Source organism: Eleginops maclovinus, chromosome 22 (genome assembly GCF_036324505.1).
Source record: "Eleginops maclovinus isolate JMC-PN-2008 ecotype Puerto Natales chromosome 22, JC_Emac_rtc_rv5, whole genome shotgun sequence".
Taxonomy (NCBI): domain Eukaryota; kingdom Metazoa; phylum Chordata; class Actinopteri; order Perciformes; family Eleginopidae; genus Eleginops; species Eleginops maclovinus.
In genome coordinates this window covers 13,710,650-13,732,504 of record NC_086370.1, presented here as the reverse complement: position 1 = coordinate 13,732,504, position 21,855 = coordinate 13,710,650, and the positions used below count along the sequence as shown (strand labels likewise).

At 40.7% G+C, this 21,855-nt stretch overlaps 1 protein-coding gene across 4 annotated transcripts in view; it reads right to left on the bottom strand.

Annotated features, from left to right (window-relative positions):
- Positions 1-21,855, bottom strand: part of LOC134858999 (Kv channel-interacting protein 2-like) — a 118,652-nt gene that overhangs the window by 61,120 nt on the left and 35,677 nt on the right. For 2 of the 4 annotated variants that reach the window (XM_063875262.1, XM_063875267.1), the window contains exon 1: positions 14,336-14,646. The exons of 1 other annotated variant lie outside the window; for it this stretch is intronic. In XM_063875262.1, coding sequence (XP_063731332.1) covers positions 14,336-14,408 — 73 coding nt within the window. In that variant the 5' untranslated portion in view covers positions 14,409-14,646. Of the gene's footprint in view, positions 1-14,335; positions 14,647-21,855 lie in introns of those variants that run through there. One more of the 4 variants, XM_063875269.1, reaches the window with a different exon arrangement.

The window sequence follows — 21,855 nt, the reverse complement described above, 5'->3', positions numbered from 1 at the left end:
AGCTATGGCTGCAAAAAGGTAGGGAGGATGTAAAATGCATAAAGCTCATTTGTTTATTAGTTATTCAAGCTAGTATGGATAAACAGTACATGCATCCAACAACTATCTTAGAGGTGATTCAGTTTTAGGATGATGCTGGAGATGCATGGTATCACTTTCGACGGGGAAACCGAAATTACACCTGCATAAATGAGCTCTAATCTATGTTTATGTGAGTGTACCACTCAGTATCTCTGACTGACTGCACTTGAGTGTATCACTTCCATCCATAATACAATTGGAAAAACCCCTACTTGAGTGTGTTGGGTGGAAACCTATACTTTAACACTGACACAGCGGCTGTCTTCTTGTGACAGGAAACAGTCTTTGTTGTGCTGGCTGAGGGCGAGTGGCTGATAAAGGAGGTGAGGAGGAGAACAGAGGCGAGGGGATTACTGTCATAGCTTTCCTGTCATCACAGCCACAAAGCAGGTCACAGAGAAAAGAGGGACGTTGGGGAGTAAGGGAGGGAGAGAGGATGAGGATTTCCTATTGAGCCAAGAGGGCATGCACTTTGACTAACAAATGAGAGAGAAGAGGTGTCATCAGCATAAATGATGATCCTCAAATCATTAAGATACATCCTTTCATTTGTGTGCCAAGAGAAAGCATTGACCATCATTTTATCCTCTCTTTCCCTATACTTAATCTTTCACACGCACCATCAAGACATGTAAGCAGCTGCCAAAACCTTTCATCACTTTCCTACTAAATACACACACTTAAGGTGCCCATATACAGTATGAGATCCTGCTTACCAATACTAAGGTGTTTTTGCACTTTCCAAAGACTGCTTCACCTATTATATATTGTTAGTCAGGTCAACCATGTATTTTTTTAGGAGAAACATAAGTTCAAGTAGATGTTTATCGATATAAAAAGATATAATTGTTTGATTTACAACACATTTTTGTGGTAAATCAAACAATACCTATACTCAAATTGTATTACAATACAATAGTGAGGCTCCATACTTGTTAAAACATGGTAACGGATGCACTCTGGAGAAGGATCAACATCATGCATAATAAATAATCAGCAGTGCCTACCAACAGGCTTTGTTCAGGTCTTCTTATGTCATAATTTGAACCGTTAAAAAGTACCAATCATTGCTTATTAGAGCAGAGCAGCAGCACAGTCCTCATTGTTCCAGTCTATCTTTAGACTTCCTGTCTAACTCAAAGCTAAGTGAGGAGCAGCGAAGAGGATTGCTTTGGAGCTGGTTAAAAAAACTGAGACGTAGAGGAACCAATTCATCTCTCCTGCTGTAACGGCACAGCAACGTAAGAAGCAAACTTGCGAAAGAGGAACACACACCAGTCTGTTTCCCTCTCTGTGTCTCTTTTTTAGGCATACCATGTGCACGCACAAACTGTGTGCTTTTCAATCCATCACTGTCTACCGAAAACATGAAGGAAAACTGGAGATGGAAAACTGGAAAAGGCATACAGTGTTCAGCTGTTGCACGTCTAGCACTGTTTGAGATTTAATGCCACACACAGTTTACATATATACCAGATGCAGCTATCCTGACTGGGAGTGGATTTACATGTTATTCACATCTAATGTAAGCTCGCCATAAATATTTTATAGAAAACATTCCTCCAAGAAGAACTAAAGCAGTGGGTTCAAATGTTTCAATGAGAAAAAAGCTCTATGAGATGTAGCCACTTTTGGATGTGCATACCTGCGATTTTTTATCTGCATTTGCATTACAACTACCCTACGTTGGACAAAGGGCAAGTTTCTAATCATTTAAAGGCTGCTAAAGATTTGGAGTAAGCAGAAAGAACAGTTAAAAGAAAACTTTTAACAATACAAACAGATATTCCCAAAGTGTACCAGGAATAATCACTCATTGGATAGGATATCAGCAAGGGTTAACGTGCTGGAAAACTGGTCAAAATGGTTTTAATGGTATTGGTTTAATGCACATAACGGCATCAGCCAGACCCTATTACACAGTATGACAAGTTTAATATGAATATCTGCACAATTTAATGCCATAACCACCCCCCCCCCCCCCCTCCTTCAAACCATGGTAGTGCATTTCATCCAAGGACAAAATGAAAGCGATGCTAAAAATGTTTCCCATAAGCATTACGCTGACATAAAGCCTATGAGGCAGACGAGCGGTGACAGAGGTTCTTTTCTAGCTGCTTGGAGGTGCTGACAGAGAGCAGCTGTGGTATTATAGTTCTGAATCAACAGATCAACGAGGATCAGTCTCACCTCCAGAGTGTGCGTGAGTCTGCCACATCTCCCTTTGACTGACAGCTGGAACCTCTAAATGGAGGCTGCATTAGTTCATTAAATTTTGATTTGGTTTCATTGCCTGGAAAGTCTGTTAAATAATACAGAAACAGGAGATACAAGACCAGATGATAACGTACCTGCCAAGTTTGGACTTATTTCATTTCCGTGAAAACAATTGACCTGCAGGGTCGAATCTGAGCTTATTACATTTCTGCTGCCTGGCTAGTTTAGGAGTGTTTGTGTGGAGGTGTGTGTTTTTGTCTGGCCGCTTGCCCTGATCACATTTTACTGCATGTTAGATGTTTTATCCCGGAAGTCTTTGATAGAAATAAGAGAGGTTTTGAGAAAATAGGATCTGGGAGCAGCCGACACTGTTTTCAATATCACAGAAAAGGACGACTGAGAGGGCCTCTAGAGATGACTTCTATCATCCTCTTGTGTTCTTTGTCTCTAATTTACATACACATACACACATGTACAAAACTTTGATATGCTGCACTAAGCCCAAAGATGTCTTAGCATATGCCAAGAGATTACAGATGAATCAAACACTGCAAAGGGGAAAATAAGACAATCTTGCTCAATGTGCAGTAGTGATTCAGCTCAGCACAAAAATGCACGGCAAATATACGACAAGACTCCACCACTGAGATACATGTATTCTGTAAACACGACAATCATTAGCTCAGATTAAAAAAAAGGACAAGCTGATGAGGCGTAAACCGTATTTGTATTATCACACTTCCATGTAATGTCAGTGATGTTACTCTTTGATTTTTGCGATTTAAATTGGCACTTTGGAAGGACAGCAAGGAGAGGCTTGTTTTATAAGAAATGTACAACCGTGTAAACATCCCAGATGGTCTGTCTATACCGTATATGTCGCTTCATAGCACAATGCATGATAAAAAATGTTCTTACTAATACTAAAATTATGTTTTTACTGAAAAACTGACTCATCCTTTGCATGTATAGTCTGACAGGCATTAAGACGTCAGCGCTTCGCTTCTTTAACTACATGACCTTAATCTCAGTTCACCCTGACGCCCGCACTGAGCTGGAAGGCTAATATGAATAAATCTCTCTAAGTGCCAAACACCCCCTACATATATATATTTATAAATATATAGCCATACATACACATTATTTTCCATTACTGTGCCCAGGCAACTCCTGACTTGTACCCAGCGAGGCATGAGAGCAGGGGGCTGAAACTATTTATTTTACATCCATTTTTATCACCTCATCCACCTCTGAGCAAGAGAGGGTTACTTGGGACGCATCAGTGTTAATACTGCCTCTCATTTATTTACACAAAAAAAAAAACTAAGACAGAGGGTAAAAGTGAAGGTGCTTCTTGCTTTTCAAACTCTAACGACTCCCAAATCTCAAAATCTATTCAGGAATATCAAGGAGATAGTACCGTATTACACATACACTCCCACAAACACACACACATTTGACAGATTCTAAAAACACCAAACAACCGTGATGTCACAGATTGCCTGACCTCTAAAGGCAACTACTTTCCCCACCATCAGAAGCTAAACGTAAGCATAACTTGGTGACAGAAAAGTACAATGGGATACTGCATGTCGAATTGATTTGTTTAAAAGCGTGTTATTGAATCTTCTTCCAGTATTGAATTGTTAGAGAGGTGAAGTATGGCCTTCTGCATCCTCCTGTCATGAAGGAAAACCGCTACATCCTAATATTATAATTATTTCATTAATTAAACAGGTCTTCTTACTTTTGCAGAACTCGCAGAAGCTTGATTCATCATCAAAGTATAGCTTCTTATTTGACTGGAAAACTACAATCAAAGAGTCATGTTAGAGAGCACAGAGAATAGACCTCATTATAGCTAGAGCTGATGAAATCGGCCACTGAATGTTTTAACTCTTTCATAATATATATTTTTAAAGAGACAGGGGAGATATGGATACTGTAAGTTAACCCCCTAAGAGCTTAGGTTCAATAGCGTTTTATAAAATGTAGCCTACATATACAATTTCCCAAAAACTGAAGGTTCAGGTTCCCAACTTATTATAAAATAAGCTTCATTTATTGATATGGCAAAGAGAGTCATACTTATGTTACAGGATACTATGTAAACTTAACTGCCTTGAGCAGATGATCTTATACTACACTGTTATTAAAAATGTGATTGGCATGTCAAAGCATTGATAGAACTTTCCAGGGATATTAACATGAAAGGGAAACTTTAATTAACTAGTTCAATCCCCAAACTGTGCTGCTCAGTGAGTCAGGAGGAGTGCCATTGTACACCGTCAGTAATGTCTCCTTTGAAGACAAACTCCAGCAGAGCCTCTCTCAGTCAGGAACACGCAGGAAGGCAACAACAGGCCCATATTTCAGCGCATTATTCTTATACTGGTCTCATTAATAATCATTACCCCTCTTAATGACTTTCTCTGAGTGTGCATCAGAACGTGCGCTCTCCTTAATTCACCCTCATTAGAATCAAACATTGTGTGGTTTGGAAAAAAAGAGATGGCGATCGGGAAAACAACCTCCAGACGGATGCTGCTCTGCCTTTCTTCAAGTAAACTTTTCCTTTTGTTTATAAAGTTATAGTATAAACATTGCTGCCGAGTGTTCTGTGCGTGTGGGATAGGAGTCACAGTTAAACACACACTTGATTATGGCAGTTGATTTCACAAACACATAAAATTAATCCCCTCCAAATGTATCCTGGGTTTTTAAACTCTAAGTGTCCACCTTAAGCTCCTAATAATGCTCTGAAATACACTGGGAAAAATATAATTATCCAAAATTGGTTGGAAATTGGGCTCCCTTTAGAATTTCTCCAGGGAAGAGTTAAAGACCAAGCTGTCAGGAAGTCTGACAACCCGCTGAGGTCAGCCGTGCTCTGTGCAGACGGTTTGGTGGCCTCTGCTTAAATTGCGGGTCATGTAATACCCTGGGACCCTGGGACCCGGAGAGAAGTACTGCCATATTGCAAAAGAAGTAACCTTCCTAAGATCACACATAATAAAGAAAAACGTTCATTCAAAGGTTAATACTGTATGAAATCTTATCTAATACTTCAGGTAAAATATAACTTATCACAATTTAATAAGTGTGGCTCTACTCTCTATTGTTAGCCTACAGTTGAATGATAGCAAATTGGTCATTGCATAGGATTTAAATGTCAAAACTGCAGTGAATTACTGTCAACTTGAACAAAATAAATTGGCTGACATCCCTGCCATGCATCTGGTCATGCCTGTATTCATTTGAAACAGTAAAATCAGTACTGAGATGCCCTAACAATTGATTTTTAAAATGAATTAAAATGAGCCAGAAGCTTTTTGTGAATAAAATACTGTAATGGTGTTAAGCACACACTGTTATCAGTTATCATAGAAAACATTAATTAGAGCCTTTGGACTCCCTAAGTTACTGGCCGCAAAAATAGCAATAGCAGGACTTGCTACCAGCAGGCAGTTGTTTAGCCTCCTTATGAGTTGTTACTGACAAAATCCAATGTCAAATCTGTCTGGAAAACTGGGGGGAATACACCTTCGGCTAACACGATTGAGCCCAGCATAAAAAGCTAGTCATCAGTACTGGAATGAACAGCTCAAATACAATAATTCAATGTAATCTCTTTCAGTAGCACAGAATACAGCCGATTAAGCTAAGATGGCAGCATTGCTAACACATTGTTACATTTCAGTAGGAGATACAGTAAGCTGCTAGTGATCAGGGCAGGTGCCTGGTTGTTACATTGACTCAAGCCAGTGTCGTCATTGTGTACAATAACTTTGTACCAAGTCATTAACAGGTTTATAGAAAGTATAACCGTCGTTCATCTCAATATCCTCCTTAATTCATCCCCTTTCTCCACTCTATACATACGACATTAAGACTGGTTCCACCTTTAATGGTATAGCCATGCAATGCTCCAGGTAACGATCCCATTGCTGTCACGACTGTCACTCCACCAATCAATCACACCTGCCTGTGTGGGTTTGTGTGCGTCTCTGTCTGTGTGTGTTGATTAGTAGACTCCATTAACTGTTATGAAACTCTGTTGCCAGGCCATGGTGGCTGGGGAGAAGCACTTATGGAACGCAAGGTTGCTTTGTGAGTAATCGGTTCACCAGGTAGAGACCAGGGGAATAGGATTTCCAAGCCCCCCAGCCAACAAGTAAACACACAGAGCAAGCAGTGTGAAATGAAGATGATTAAAGCGAATGGATTTTAAAGTACACAAATATGTTGTTGGAATTCTAAAGTCTGTGTCTTTACAAGTGCGTTTCTTGTCGTGGCCGCCTGAGAGGATGGTTCAAGAGTGGAGTCAGGATTCATCGACACAGCTGCGTGAAGCTAAACACAAAACTCCCAGGTCAGCATTTCCACATTTTTCAATAACCTTCCCTCACACAATTATAATACATATGAACCATATAACAGCCCCCAAAATAAAATGTGTCCTATTTTATTCTACCTTGTCACACTGTGCAAATTTAGCTCGTTGCGGATTTGGCTGACTTCAGCATCTCTCCTGGGAGAGATAAAGACCAAGCTGTCAGGAAGTGTCCCTCGTGACAACCTGGCCCCAGGCTGACAGAGCAGCAATCAGCCATTGTGTGGCCAGAGCAAGGGCAGCTAGTTCTGTCAGCAAGCGACTGATACCGGACAATATGTTAAACAACAGCGCCATACAATGACATAAAAGGTCTTATATCCCCTGGAAATTTAAATGGTAAATCCAGTTAGCGTTGCGTTTAGATGTGTATCATTTTTGCTCAGGTTTTTTTACTTTTCAGCACAAAATTGCAGTAGAATTGATGGATGAACACGTTAGTTATGGTGGTGCACCACAAGTTATGTTTTGCTTGATTTGTGAGGTTTGCATGTAAAGTCAAAAGTACAAGGTTATACAAGTTACTCTACCCTAAAACCCTTATCTTTCATTAAAATGTAAACTCTCCAATTTTAGTAAACTATTTAAGATGAATCAGTATTCACAGACCAAATTACATTTCTCTGGCCATTTGGCCTGTTATCAGAATCAGAATCAGAAATACTTTATTCATCCCAAACTGGGAAATGTTTTCGTTACAGCAGCAAAATACAATATGAAGCACAACAAATAATTAGAAATAATAATATTATTATTTCTTATGGAAGTATAATATTATGGCAATAACCACCATCATTTGTCATCATTACTGACCAGAAACAGCTCTTCTTCAGTACATGTGGCAAGATTGGGCTATCAGTTTGACAGTGTGCGCTTCAGAGATGTTAAGTTCATTCTGATAGCAGGCTACCTGACAGATATCAACCAGGCTTGCCCGTTGTGCTTTCTTCTCCGACTGTATCACACACTGCGCATGTGTGTGAGTGCATTTCTCTTTTATGTGTTTTTGTTGTGTATATGTATGATTGTTATTCACTAGACCTTGTCCAAAGTTATGTCAGAGCTAACTGATTGATTATAAGAAGAGCTGCAGTGTTCTCCTGCACTGTCATCCCTCAGGCCAAACCCTGCATACGTGTGTGTGTGTGTGTGTGTGTGTGTGTGTGTGTGTGTGTGTGTGTGTGTGTGTGTGTGTGTGTGTGTGTGTGTGTGTGTGTGTGTGTGTGTGTGTGTGTGTGTGTGTGTGCGTGTGTGTGCGTGTGTGCGTGTGTGTGCGTGTGTGCGTGCGTGTGAGAGAGTGCGTGAGAGATTTGACTTTTGACAAGAGCAAACCCCAGGCTTCCTCTAATCACCTCCACCTCCTTATCACTCTCTGCTGTGCTGTCAATCACACTGAAGTTGTTACTGAAGAACCTTCAGTGGTGCCCTCAGCAGACTTGTTCACAACTAAATTACAGTCACATAATGTCTGCTTGTCTGAGCTGTCACTACTTTTCACAGTCACAAGAGGAAGGGCAGGTCAACATGTCTTTAAAATCATACGCATGTATATCATATGCACCACTTCAATAGTTAAAGCAAGAATAATGGAGAAAGATTGCTGCAAACAACCACACAGTCCTCATGGAGTAGGATAATATGCTCTATAGACTATTTAACGATGTATGTATCTACAATTTTTATATCTATTAGTAAGTAAGTATTAAACCTATTTGTTTTACAAGTAAATTGTATTCATGTTTAGGTGTGGTTGTGTTTTCAACAATATTTTATATCACATTTCATTTTCAATGTGTGAATATTTTATTTGGACATGTTTTATTTTATTGATATATTATATTATACTGAAGCGTGCAATGCTCTTTGAAAGGGAGATCGTTTAACTAGTATGCTGTCATAATATCAGTGGCATAAAATGTTCCTAAAAATGTGTAACTTTATAAAAATACAGTTTATCACAATTATTTTACGGACAGTATATTGTGCAGAAAATGCAGTTATCACGAGGGCCTATCCTCCAATCTTTTTGATGGCAGTCACGCGTGCCTTTCAGATATCCTCTGCACAAGTGTTTTCAGCTTCACACACACACACACACATGATCACCTATCTTCAATCTGAGACACGCAAGATGTTTACCTCTGATGACAAAAGACGTGCTGTCATACACACACAGGCACACACACAAAATGAGTGCACAAAGAAAAGGGGGACAGGGTTGCGACCGACATGGAAATACACAGTAACATCGTTTGGCTATCTGCTGGTCTCTGCTCTGCCCCATGCGGATGAGGTACTTTCAGTCTAATGAAGAATGGCTGAGCTAATGGACAGAAAATCATTCTCTAATGTGGATCAGATGTTGTCAGTGACAGTACAGTGAAGCATTAGAGAGACACTCCACAAATGAAACCAGGCTCTGTCACACTCTGAGACATTTTCTGTCAGTCAATCAATCAGTCACTTGTTGATAAATCTCTCTGACAATGAAACAGCGTCCAGCTGATGTTGAGGGGGGGGGGAAATGTCTTGTATGAAATATTTCTTTCAATTTCCATTCCCCCGCTTCCACTTTGTCCCCTCCCCTTTCTTCCTTCCTTACATTAATATTGCAATGATATTGTAGGTATGACTATTGGTTGTTTTTTTACCAATGATAACCCTTACAAATGGTGAACGAATTAGAAGAACAGGTAAACCAGTCTGAAACGTTTTTAAATTACAGCACCAGTTCTGCATCCTGTATTCCTATAATTAGGTGTTTAAATCTCTATCCTCTCACTTCCTTTTCTTTTCTTTCCTCAAATTCCTTCTGCATGAATGTGTTAAAGAGAGGGAGAGGAGGGGAGATGTGGTGGTGGTGGTGGGGGGCCAAGGGAGAGGTGAGCCAGGCTTATTTTAATTAACGATCGCACTGCCTCTCCGTAGACTTGGTCAAAGATTAAAACTCATTAGGATTGACTGTAGCTTCTAGGCACATTAAACTACAGGTCCCAGTGTGGCCTGGAAGAGCTGCTGGAGAGAGGGGAGGCAAGTGTGTGGTCAGGGAGGCAGTTTTGTTCTGATGAATAGGCAATGCGAAAGTAAAGAAGTGAGGGGGAGTGGTATGGGGAGAGAGCATGGAAGTAGAGGCGGTATAAATCAGGATACAGAAAGTGAGACACTCTGTTAGAGACAGAATTATATATATGATATTATTATGTAATCTGATTTACGGAGAGAGAGTGAGGGGGAGTATTGCGATGGAGTTCGAGAAAAAGAGAGAGTGAAGTTTAAGTGGGACTGTCAGTCATCATACTTAGAAATGTACAGGGGACATTAGGAAGAGGACAGCGAAGAATATATAGACACTCGTACTGTGAACTCGAATTCGAATTTGAATGTTAGACAGAACTCCCGTCTCAAGTGGCAGCTCCCATATCATTACAGGAACATACCGATGGATTGTGAATTTAAAGTAGGGTAAATAACACCTAAAGACTACTAAAGAGCATCAATGATATTTATCAGGGAAATATAATTCTTCCACCATCCTTTTTTCTTGCTATTTTTCATCCACCTTCCTTTCCCCCTTTCCCTCCCTCAGTGATGTAACCAATGTGACAGATAAGCCTAAGTGAACCACTCCAAGCATTCCTCCATGTAGGAATCCAGTCATTTCACATCAGCAGTTCTGGCACTTCCAGGAGAAAACCGGTCTGCAGGAACCTGGAGAGGATCCCTGAAGAGGCAACGCGTGTCACACATGTCCCGACACATCAGACGACACATTCAATCAAGGCTTCTAATCAGTGCCAGTGGCCATAACGATTCTAGCTGCCGCAAAAACTGTCATGCCGGGAAGGTGGCTCCAGGCTAAACTCCCTCTGACAGGGTTAATTATGTCTCAGCCCTGGAATGGGTTTGGTGTAACAATGTAGATTATATTTCCACCATAGGGGCTTTTTCATCAGTCACTGAGTTAAGGTGTGTGTTGTGTGGCTTCCAGAACAGCAGAACACCCTGCACCTCAACAGCTCTACCCTCTCTCCAAGCTATCAGTGCGGCTCTGAATGCCCAAGCTTTTAACTTTGCTCATTAAGAGCTGTGTGTGAGTGCGAAATTAACTGTCCAGATCTATCAAAGGCAGCGCATCTCTCTTAGAGCCCGAAGGTGAGCTGCCGCGTGAAGCGTCAACGTAGAGGAATCTCTACATATTTATAAAGTTAAGTAGAAAAGACTTTAGACTCAGCCAACCTTCAGTAGTGAGTGAATGTCTGCGTTTGTCAATGATTGTGTTATGATTGTTAATTTGCACTTGGTGGTGCGTCCGGTTGTGCTGACTGTTGGGAAATGGTTGATCAGATCAGTTTGCCACCAACGGATGTGCAGTTAATCTGAGAGACCGACTACATTACCTAACTTATCTTGCACATACAGTAATGACCTCTGCTGACTCTCTCACACACACACACACACACACACACACACACACACACACACACACACACACACACACACACACACACACACACACACACACACACACACACACACACACACACACACACACACACACACACACACACACACACACACACACACACACACACACATTACTTTCTATCTGAGGGTGTGTCTATATGCACACAATTACAAATAACCTTGAATTTCATGTTTTATTGAGTCCTTCATACCTATTTTTGAGCTTGGTTCAGCTCACCGCACACACAGTGTTACCCATATACAGAAGGCTTATTTACCGTACTAAACACACACTTAGAGAAAGAAATTACAGAAACACAGGCGAGGTTTCATTATTTTCGTTATCAGATAATCAGACAATTATATCAAATGTTTTTTTTCTCTATAAAATGTTAGAATAAAACAACAGTTTGACAAAGCCCAAGGTCACCCCAATATCGTTGTTTATCAACTCCGGAGTCTAAATATACTTGGAGTGGTTTTTTTATGAAAATGACTTGCATGATTTATTTGATCCAAAGACTAAATGCTGCAGAAATCTGATCATGAAGGACAAAATAGAGAAACGGCGTGATACAGCAAAGCTTGCGATGCAAACATATAATAAATCTCATCATTTACAAGGACATTTTATTGATATTCTGAACTTGGAGCAAGGAAAAGGAAGAATGACAAGGTTGAGATAATGGCTGCACAAGAGAAGCCATTGTGTGTTTGTACGTGCGCTCTTGTGTGTGAGTGTAGATGATATGATTTCTCTTGAGTGTGGTATGTGAGGTAGAAGAGGAGATTACTGCACCACGCTTCTATAATTACATCTCATCTCAGTGCCGGTGCTCTTAAACACAACGGGGAATGCAAGGCTACCACGCACTCAACACATGCACACACAGTGGGGCGCACATCAGTACAATATAGCAGGCAGAGAGAGAGTTATTTCTAGATGGTTACATTTCACTCAAAGTGTGATTGGAGACCACCCACACTACCTTTAAGCAACTCAGGCCGGCTTTGCTTTTAGCACACTCTCTCTCGGAGAACAATGACTCACCTGTAGCTGTCTTCCCACACAAAAACCCACTTAAGAATCAATTCTCACAAGTCATGCTCTCACATTGCACTATATACATTTCAATTTTAGTGGGGATTAAACAGAAAATCACCCAACACCTGTTCTCTCTCTGTCACACACACGCAGTTATATACATTGCGCCAATTTTGCGGTCAGCTGTGTCTATAACAACAGCACATACAATCTTTCCCCTCAGCTTTATTTGCATCACATCTCCATTACACTGACTTCTATCGGCAATAGCCAGCCTTAATAACCACGCAAACCATCAAGGCTTAGTATGTTTTAGAGTTGACATCATCTTACAAAGATGAATTAGCCACGCAATTCAATGCTTGGAAAAGTTATTAAAAACTATGCCAGAAGTAAATTGCTTTGCCACACTAAGTGATTAAGTCCTTCTCCCCCCGCCCTGTCATTTTGCTCAACTGTTAAAAAAGCAATATGACTTCTTGTGGACAGTCAGAAACAGGGGACCACTTTAAGAAGCTGGACTGAAGATGAAAGATCAACAAGAAAGAGGAAAAGCAGGTTCTTCCGAGTTCAAAGCACCAGGAAAAATGAGAAGAGAAGGTGCTGAACTTGAGTTGTCTCTGAGAAGCTCTGCAAAGCTCAGTGTTTGTCCAAGCATGAAGACGGTCAGCAGCCTGCGGGTTGGCTGACATGACTTACAATTCCAGCATTGACTTGTAATTCCTGATGGGTGTTTTTTGAATTCAGTAGAACAAATTCTTCTTATTCTCTAAAACGTTCAACAATGGACTGCATAAAAAGTGAAGTCGCTGCTTTTTAACTCACCCACTCACACATACCCACACATGCTTTGATACAATGCAAAATATTTACAGATAAACCCACCAGAAGATACCAACAAAGTGCATGTATGCTGCACGCTCACCAACATGCTTGCACTGAGACAGCCTTTCAATATTTTCTTAATTCTGGATCCATTACATTTGTGACTGAGAGCTACTTAGCTGCTAATGCTGTAGACTTGTGCAAATTAGATTAGTGTCCCCATCCAGCCCGAGGCACACAGCTGCCTGCACAGGGAGTTTTCCCTCTGCAGGCCTGAAATGTGTTCAAGCATAAAGGCAAGCCTTTTTTATTTAGGCAGCTGGCACTTAACAGGCAAGCGGTGCTCACATAAGCAAGAGCTGTGAGCTATAATGTGACAATGGGAAGCTGTGGTGACGAGGAAACACCTCAAGAGAGTGCTGAGCTCACAGAGGAGCACATACAAAGTGCAGGTATATGCAGGCATGCTCGCTGTCACTCAAAGAGAGTCTTCATTAAATCGCGATAAAACTGTAAAGTCTCATATTCTGAAAAGTGCTGTTGTGTTCTGGCGCATCCCAATTATACCCACAGACACGGAGAAAAAAACAACTCAATCCACAGGGCACACAGCCAAAACGAAAGTACGCACACATTAACCCTGTTTGAATACACATGGCATGAAGTGTCGCTCAGGTGTAGGCAGAGAATATCACTCCTTTTTCCAACCATGGATTCTGACTTCGACAGATAAAGCTCACAGCGATATGAAAGATTCATTTCAGAAGTGATAACACACCTAAGCAGGGGAATCTGCTCCATAGTTTGGGCAGCAGCTCGGTCAGACATGTGTTATCGACCCCGCAGCAAGAAAGCGACAAAAAGGTGGTCTCCCAAAGCTGAGCCAGGCCAGCAAAACTCAGACTTATGTTTTCAAATTGTTCGTACAAACAACTATCAATCACCAACATTACGCGCCAGATTATCCAACACAGACATGCAACACTGACATTAAAAGATTCAATATGTTAATTATTGTCATTTTCGCCCTTTTTTTAGGGTATAACGATTTTTAATGTCCCTCTGCATAAGTGAGGATAACGCAGTATTCACCGTGTCTAACAATGGATGGGAAAATGCGTTGAAAGATAATGTAAACTTAGCCTAAATTTAAACTTGCAAAAAACACATTTAGTTGGTTGTGACATTTCAAAGCCACATGAAGTTAGGTGAACTCGGCTGCTTTCATTATTTGTTTAACATAGTGAATCCTTTCTTTCTGCAGGCAATCACACAACATCTACCGGTGTTATAAACGCCGGTTTACTCACCCGTTAGCTGGTCATAGGATCCGTCCAGCTCTCTAGAGTCCGACAAGCTTTGGTCACGGTTTTTCGCCTTCATTTTCCCCGTGTGCGCCGGAATGTGGAACAGTGGGAAACAGCTGATGTGCTGGCGATTGTATTTGTGAAAATAACAGTGGTTTTGTGTATCGCCTTCACGGATGATGGCTAAAAAGATACTACCGTTCACAAATCATAATTGATTTGCCATGGATTTATTTTAAAGAGAGAGACAGAGACAGCCATGTAAGTTGTAATTTCCCCTGTCTGTTGCAGAGTGCGCTCGCGGCATCCAGCAGCTGAGTGAATCGAGCGCGCTTCTGGTCGCCACTCTCACAAGGGCTGGCACGCGCGCACGCACACAGGAAAAGAGAGAACTCTAAAGAGCAGATATAGATATAGTTTGCGAGTATACATTGAATAACTCCGAATCACTCAAAAAAGGTATAGCTCAGATAATCATGAATAAATGTGAATGATCTCTAACTTTATGTAGGTGTCATAAAAACATATGATGATGCTTTATGAATCATTGTTAGTATGTGCAGTGATTAGCTGATTCATAGTTTTTTCCAAACCTCAGACACTTGTGAAGTAGTTGTTGCATAATTATTCAATAAATATTCACATCTATTCTTGAACAGTCCTCTGTAAGTTATATTTATCATCAGGTTGCTTCACTCATTCCTCACTCCCTACTTACTTACTTTTTTCTGTATTGTTAGGTGTGACAGCTATTTATATTTGGATTCATTCATGCATAATCTCACTAACTGAGTTGGTCATCGGCCTGCGTGTGCCATTAATACCACCATCACCCTCTCCTAATGTCTCCACTGAGTCATAGCCATGTCGAATGTGTACAGAGACATCAGCAGGAGCAACAAGGCGCACACTGCTGCTGCCAGGCAGAGGTTCTGGCTATATCTGATCTATAAATACTCACTGGCTGTGGGAAGCCTCTGTCTATCCCTTTTCCTCCTCTCTCCCTCTCAGTGTCTTTTTCTCCCTTTGCCTATGACATTTGGTCACAATCTGTCAAGCAATCTGTCTTTGATGCCATATTTTCGTACATAATACGAGCTTTTGCACTAATAACACTCTCTCCAGCCCTCTAACCATCCGTTAATTCATTAATCTCAAGCATGAACTGTGCAGTGAAGTTATTACTGTATTAGGATTGTCACTCCCTTCGACCATCCGTTAAAGGAAGGGTGTAAAGTGCTGGGTGCTAGATTCCCCTCCCTGTTCACCACTGCGCTCAGTCATCCATCCTTATCTCACAGGAATCAATCGACATCTCAATCAAACACGTGTCACAAAAAGGTTGGTCATAAAAGACCTTGTCAGAGGAAGCTGACTTACGTGTCAAATATGTCACTAAAATAAGAGTTGTGATTTATTGTTCAGTTGTCAGTCCCATGATGCCTACATGTAAAGGCCCAGGGCATGTGTGTTACCGTCGATCTGTCTTGTATGTGAGTGTGATTTGTTTAGGACCCAAGTGCAGTTTTAGCATCTGTAGGAGAACACGTTTTGTAATCACATTTTTTTTTATTTTGTTCTACATGAGAGGTTGCCTGAGTGTTTGTTTTCAAATATGTCTTCAAATACTGCTGTTGAAAGTTTGTAGTTTTTTCTTTCACAAAGAAAGGACGTCAGCCGTGAAAGTCATGTTGATTGCAATATCTTCAAAGGCCAGTACGCCTCAAATGAGGTAATGTGGGATCATCCCACGGCAGCAGTAGCCCCCTCCTGACACACTTTTCAGATAGAGAAATAGGAGAGGGTGCACCTGACAATTTAAGTAACTTAACAAAACAACAAACATGAATCTATATATGTCCCTTAGTGACTGGATATGCTTAGGTGCAAATTAATGGGTTGATTTGAATCTCTCATTCAAACTACTTTTTCTTTTTTGTTCTTCCAAAAGATACTTCGTTAAAGTTTTGTGTGAACAATCAAGGGCAACATTGTGAATGTTGAGACCGTCCAAAAGTGCTGCCATACTTGTTTGTGTAATACATTGCTTCGAAAAATACTTTCCAGATGTAGTTGAAGAATACTTACAATGAACTCATTTATATCAAACAATAAACATTAATACTTTCCATCTTGGCTTTGATTATTTGATGAAACTTGAAGTTGAGCAGGTGGCCACATCCTGATTGTGCCCTGTCTACTCGTCTCATTACCATATATATGCCTACATGGGTAGTTTATCCGTGATGATTTACATTTTGAATGTTAAGAATAACTGAAAGGGTCATGATAAGGTGGATGTTCCCCCTGCTAAGCCTCATTTGAACCCTGCATGTTGCCACTACAAAGAGGGAGGCCCACAATAACCTCAAGGCCTGTTTTTCTGTCATCTAATACCAACAAAATATTTCACAGATACGGACGATTGGCTGGTGATTGGATTCCTGTGGGTGGTAAATGAAATAAGACAAGGAGAGGTGGATTCTAAATGAAAGCGATGAGGAGTGTGAAAAAATGAATGATAGGGGAAGTGGGGGGATCGATTTGTGTTGAGTTAGAGGGGATTTTGAGACTCAGAGCCTAAATAAAGAAAATCTGCGAGTTGTGTTGACAAGGCTGTGACTGCGGGGTCCGCGGAGGGGTCAGGACTCCTAGATAAACCTAGATGTGGACATACACATGAAGCTGATGTGCAGTGACCCAGAAACAACCTTGTTGTAACTCAAAACAGAACAGCAAATACCGGGCATGATGCCAGCTGGGTAAGGAGGTTTGCCTCTGCTTTGTTAGCAAGTTAGATGTTTGCATCCGTATTATCAACACCAGAAAACATTAAGGGCAAGAGAAGGGTCGTTAAACGCTTTTGAGTCAAGATCAAATCACATTGTTGACCTACTCCGTCAACAGTAAACACACTTTATTTATTTTTAGATTTTCAGATGACATAACACCTTTGTCCTCTCATTATTTTTGACAGTGTCTGCCAATGATCCTATTGAGAAATGAGTCAACACAAACCCTCAGGATGGTGTGTGTGTGTGTGTGTGTGTGTGTGTGTAGCATTAAGTTAAAATTCAAATCAAGCCTGTACTAATCCGTGTTTTCCCATAAACACTCAGCACCTTGAAACCAGATTATCACACAAAAAACACTTGGACAAACAGGTTACATTCTTGGTGCCTGCAAGTAATTGATAAAAAGTATTCACTGAGAAAGCCTGAAAGGAGAAGAATGGAAAGGAAATGAAAGGAAAGGAAAGGAAAGGAAAGGAAAGAAAGGAGACAAGCACTCAAACTATTGAGATGCACCCTCTGGCTCTCACTGCAACCCCAAGGTTAGTCCCCTGTCCTTGGCAACAGTCTCATGAGCCAAACTGCACTGTGAATATTAATAGCACAAACTATGGGATTCCCAAATCAAGGTACTATAGACTGTACCAACAAAAAAATGCAGAATGTTGCTTTTCCTCAAACACAATGTCTATTATCTGCAGTTCTGTAGGGTCATGTTAAAAGAACAGATGGAATAAGGGGGATTCATTTAGAAAAACCTGTCACTGTTGGTATTTTAAAGCCTCAAGCTTTGCAAATTACAAAATAAAAAAACATATATTAAAAAGCATTATAAAACGTCTAAATGACACTTTCTTTTAATATCCACCGCAGCCTGCGACTTCCAGCTCAGAGCTGTCAGTTCGGCCTCAGTCACAGAGTGACTGATTGATGACGTCCAGTGAAACTCACACACAAATATCTGGGAACATGCATAATAGACATGAACGGATACGGTAAAAATAAATAAATGTTCCATGTCCTTGTCAACTTAAATTGTTTATCCCTCAATAGCTTTGCATCATATGATCTATTTGACGGTGCACCTGTGGTATGTGCATCAACTATCTTTGTTTTTCAAGATATGTGGATTTCTTATCTGAACAATTGCTCTATTCCTAGTTTATTGCATTGACTTTTCAATCAAAGATGAGCTTATCTTGCATGCTAGAGACATGAAAACAATTAGCAGAAAAAGAAAATACTGGCTTACACTAAAAACCCTGGATCCTGGTACAAATTGTATTTAAATATAATTCTGGCTCACAATAAACTTTAATTGCAGTCTTTTTATTTATTTTTTTGTCACCACTTTAGGCTACCACCTGAAACAGAAAAATACCAAACCATGGTATTAAGGACAATACAGTATATATACTTATTTTTATAAGTCCACTCAATTTCAACACATCAGTTTTCAAGATATACCGGCAGAAAACCTCCACTACTCTCAGCTCTCAGTTGGTCTGAGATCATATCCTTCTGGCAATTAAAATGTAAAATAATTTTTCATACACTTGTTTTTGATTAAGCTGTGTGTTTCAAGTATTGACAAACGTAATAAAAATGTACTTGGCATAAATTAACCATAAAACCTCTCAACCGCAGCATTGTATTTTCTGTAGGGAGTTTCCTGTATAAATTGCCCTTTAGACCCATAAACTTCACTTTATTATTTACGGGTCTAATATCTAAATTCTAAAAGCATTAGTTTCTCTCCCATCTCCCCATGCTGCCTTCCCTTTAGCCCTTTATTCCCATCTAAACCTTTTGCTATCAGTTCAGTCTGTTTTCATCAAACCAGTTGTAGCTCTAATCCGAACTGACTGTCCACTCTCGCTCTCCACCTGTCCCCGCCATGCTCCGATTCTCTCTGTATCTCTATCTCACGGAAACCTCCATTTCCTCCTCTAAGCCAGAGATATGTGATGATGCCATTCAGGACAGGAATTGTGTGACCTTCAGGAAACATGAACAGATTCCCTCCATATATCAGGAGGATTCGTATTTTTTTTCCACAGCAATCACACTTGACAGTAATTGTCTTTATTTTGTTGTGCGGTGCTGTCTCAGAAAATAAAAATAACCCCTGACCCCCTCAGGAAAGTTGTCTCCGCGAGCATTTAAAACACGTGATAGCTTTTGACAGATGTCAGATGGACTGCTGCCATCGATGTCACCTTTTGCCTCGGGGATGACACCTTTTAAGACAAAGTGGCACACACAAGCAATCATGCCATAAGTTGTCCTCTGGGAGGGGAATATGTGACAGAGGGTGTCCGAGAAATAAGATGTCCCTTTTTCCCTTCTGCTTCAGTATAATGTATACAGCTTTTATACACTATAGAGAGCAGCCAAATATGTTGCATTATGTTTACTGGCCTGGAGGAAAAACCAGGTGGGATAGAAAAGTGTCTGAATTACTCATGAGTGTAAAGTGCTTGTTTTCTCTCTCTCTGACTTACTTCACTCTTTCCTTTTCATTTCCTCTTGCTGTATTTTTTCCCCCTTTTTGCCATCTTAATTCCTGCTGTGTGTCCTTCAGGAGACTTTGCCATACGTGTGCTTTCTGTCTAGACAGGGGACTCCTGTCTGGGAAAAGGTAGACAAACAGACATTACACCAACACACACAGAGTCAAAATTGGAGGATATTACCCAGAGGTGACCTCTAAGATGGTTAATCAACACAAAAGGTGTTTACATAAATCCATCTGCTCCATGGCGCATAAATACAGTTCGACAGTGAAAGACTCAAAGGCAGTCTAGTTGGACATCATGTTGAAAGCCTCTTTATGCGTTGGCTGTTTATAGAAAGCTTTAACAGCAACATAAAACGGACTGTTGTTGTGTTATTGACTCCTCGTAACATTTTGCAACCCTGTCTCCTAAAAATGTAGGTTAAAATAGTTAAATGTTTTTGCCAAATGCAGTACGTTGCACTTACGCTTTGTAGAGCTTCTGTGTGGTAAGGACTGGGTTTTGTCAAGCTGTGTGTCCTGTCTGTCCACTTCTTTAAATATTTAACCAACTGGACTGAGCTTTCCTTAACCTTGAACGAGTGTTGCAAGTCGCCTAGACATAAGCATTACAACTATAACAATGCTTTAGTTTCTATGAGCAGATAATGCAGGACAACTAATATTGACTGAATATTTGGCAGATAAAAGGATCCTTATGATATTGACAAAAAACACAATTTAAAAGGCATTACATTACCTTCAAACCATATTTACTAATGGAGTGCCCTGATGACTGTTAGCCTATGGGCCTGTTTCATATCTCTGTAATATGTTTGTAGGACCAACTCAAAGACTCCATCTAAAGGGTGCATCACCGAACTATAATTTGAATCCATAGAGAGAACTTTATCCAAATTCCCTTTTCAGGAGACATTGATTGATGCATACATTCAGACACATGAACTTCCTGCGCTACCCCAGAGTAATGAAGAGTAATGTTTAGTGAAGCAAAAGGCTGTTAACGCAATGAACCACAAACCTCCAATTGATTGGCTTATTGGATACCCAATTGTATTGTTCTCAAATTCAGTCCCAGATGAGAGAGCCATTGAAATTCAAATCTAATGTACACAATTGGATACGAAAAAACCCGCTTTATAATCACCTATGTTTCCCAGAGACCTGTAACAACAATTCTCAAAGTTAATTGTCATTGTACTGTAATGGGAATGGGCGTAAATGTAACACAATCTCTCACATTTTCCTAGCATGGTTAGTGCGTGTCCCGGCAATGCAACCTGAGCTTGAGTATTGAAGCAGCAACAGCAACCAAGCGTGCAGAATGCAGTTAAAGTCCTCCACATGAAATCCAATATGGTCAACAACAAAGAGAGAATAGGAAAAGGAGGACGAAGTGGGATTTCAGTCCAAAGACTTCAAAGATATCATTGAGAAGAAGGTGAATCTGGAGACACATTGGTAAATCCCATTTGTCCTCTGCATTTCATCACATGCTTCAACTTTGCCTGTTATGTCCTTTAACACCCTCTCATTATCCCTGCCTATTTCCCATTTCTGTCATTAATTTCATTCATAACTTTCCATAATATGTTGATGTTTTTCATCAGTTTGCCTTCAGTGCAAACAGCCTAAATGTGTTGGACAAACACTTAAAATAACAAATCGTCGTGGGTTGGATGGGGAGAGCTAAATAGCCATGAGTACGGGAGAAAAGCCCATAAAGTCGCCCTGTGATAGATCGCTGGGGTGTGCTTGGACGAGGCCGGCGCACAGGATTTTAAAGCCGCGACTGGGGAAGTCGCAGAGGAGATGGATGGAGGGCAGGGCTGGTGAATGGATCCTGGATATGATGGAGAGAGCAAATAGGAAGAGGGCCGATCAGACAGATGGATGGAGTCTGGCGGGCTGGAAAATGCCCCCAGCCTTTACCCGAAAATGTGTTGTCCAATAATGTCGCCGCCCACGGGATGTTTTCATGTTGCAACAAAAGGTGTATCACCGATTCTGTAGTTGTGGTGCAGTGGGTGGGGGCTTGCCTTCCTGGCATTTAGCTCAGTCCCTCTGCACTTGTCTCTACTGCGAGAGACAGGAGCAGCAGCCATCACCACTACATGATGATTTCCTCTCTTGTGAGGCTCTTAAGAGCGTTCCTCTTTTTATCAGGTTGCTCTTCACAACTCTGCCTGCTCTTAGCTAGTGAAACCCATTGT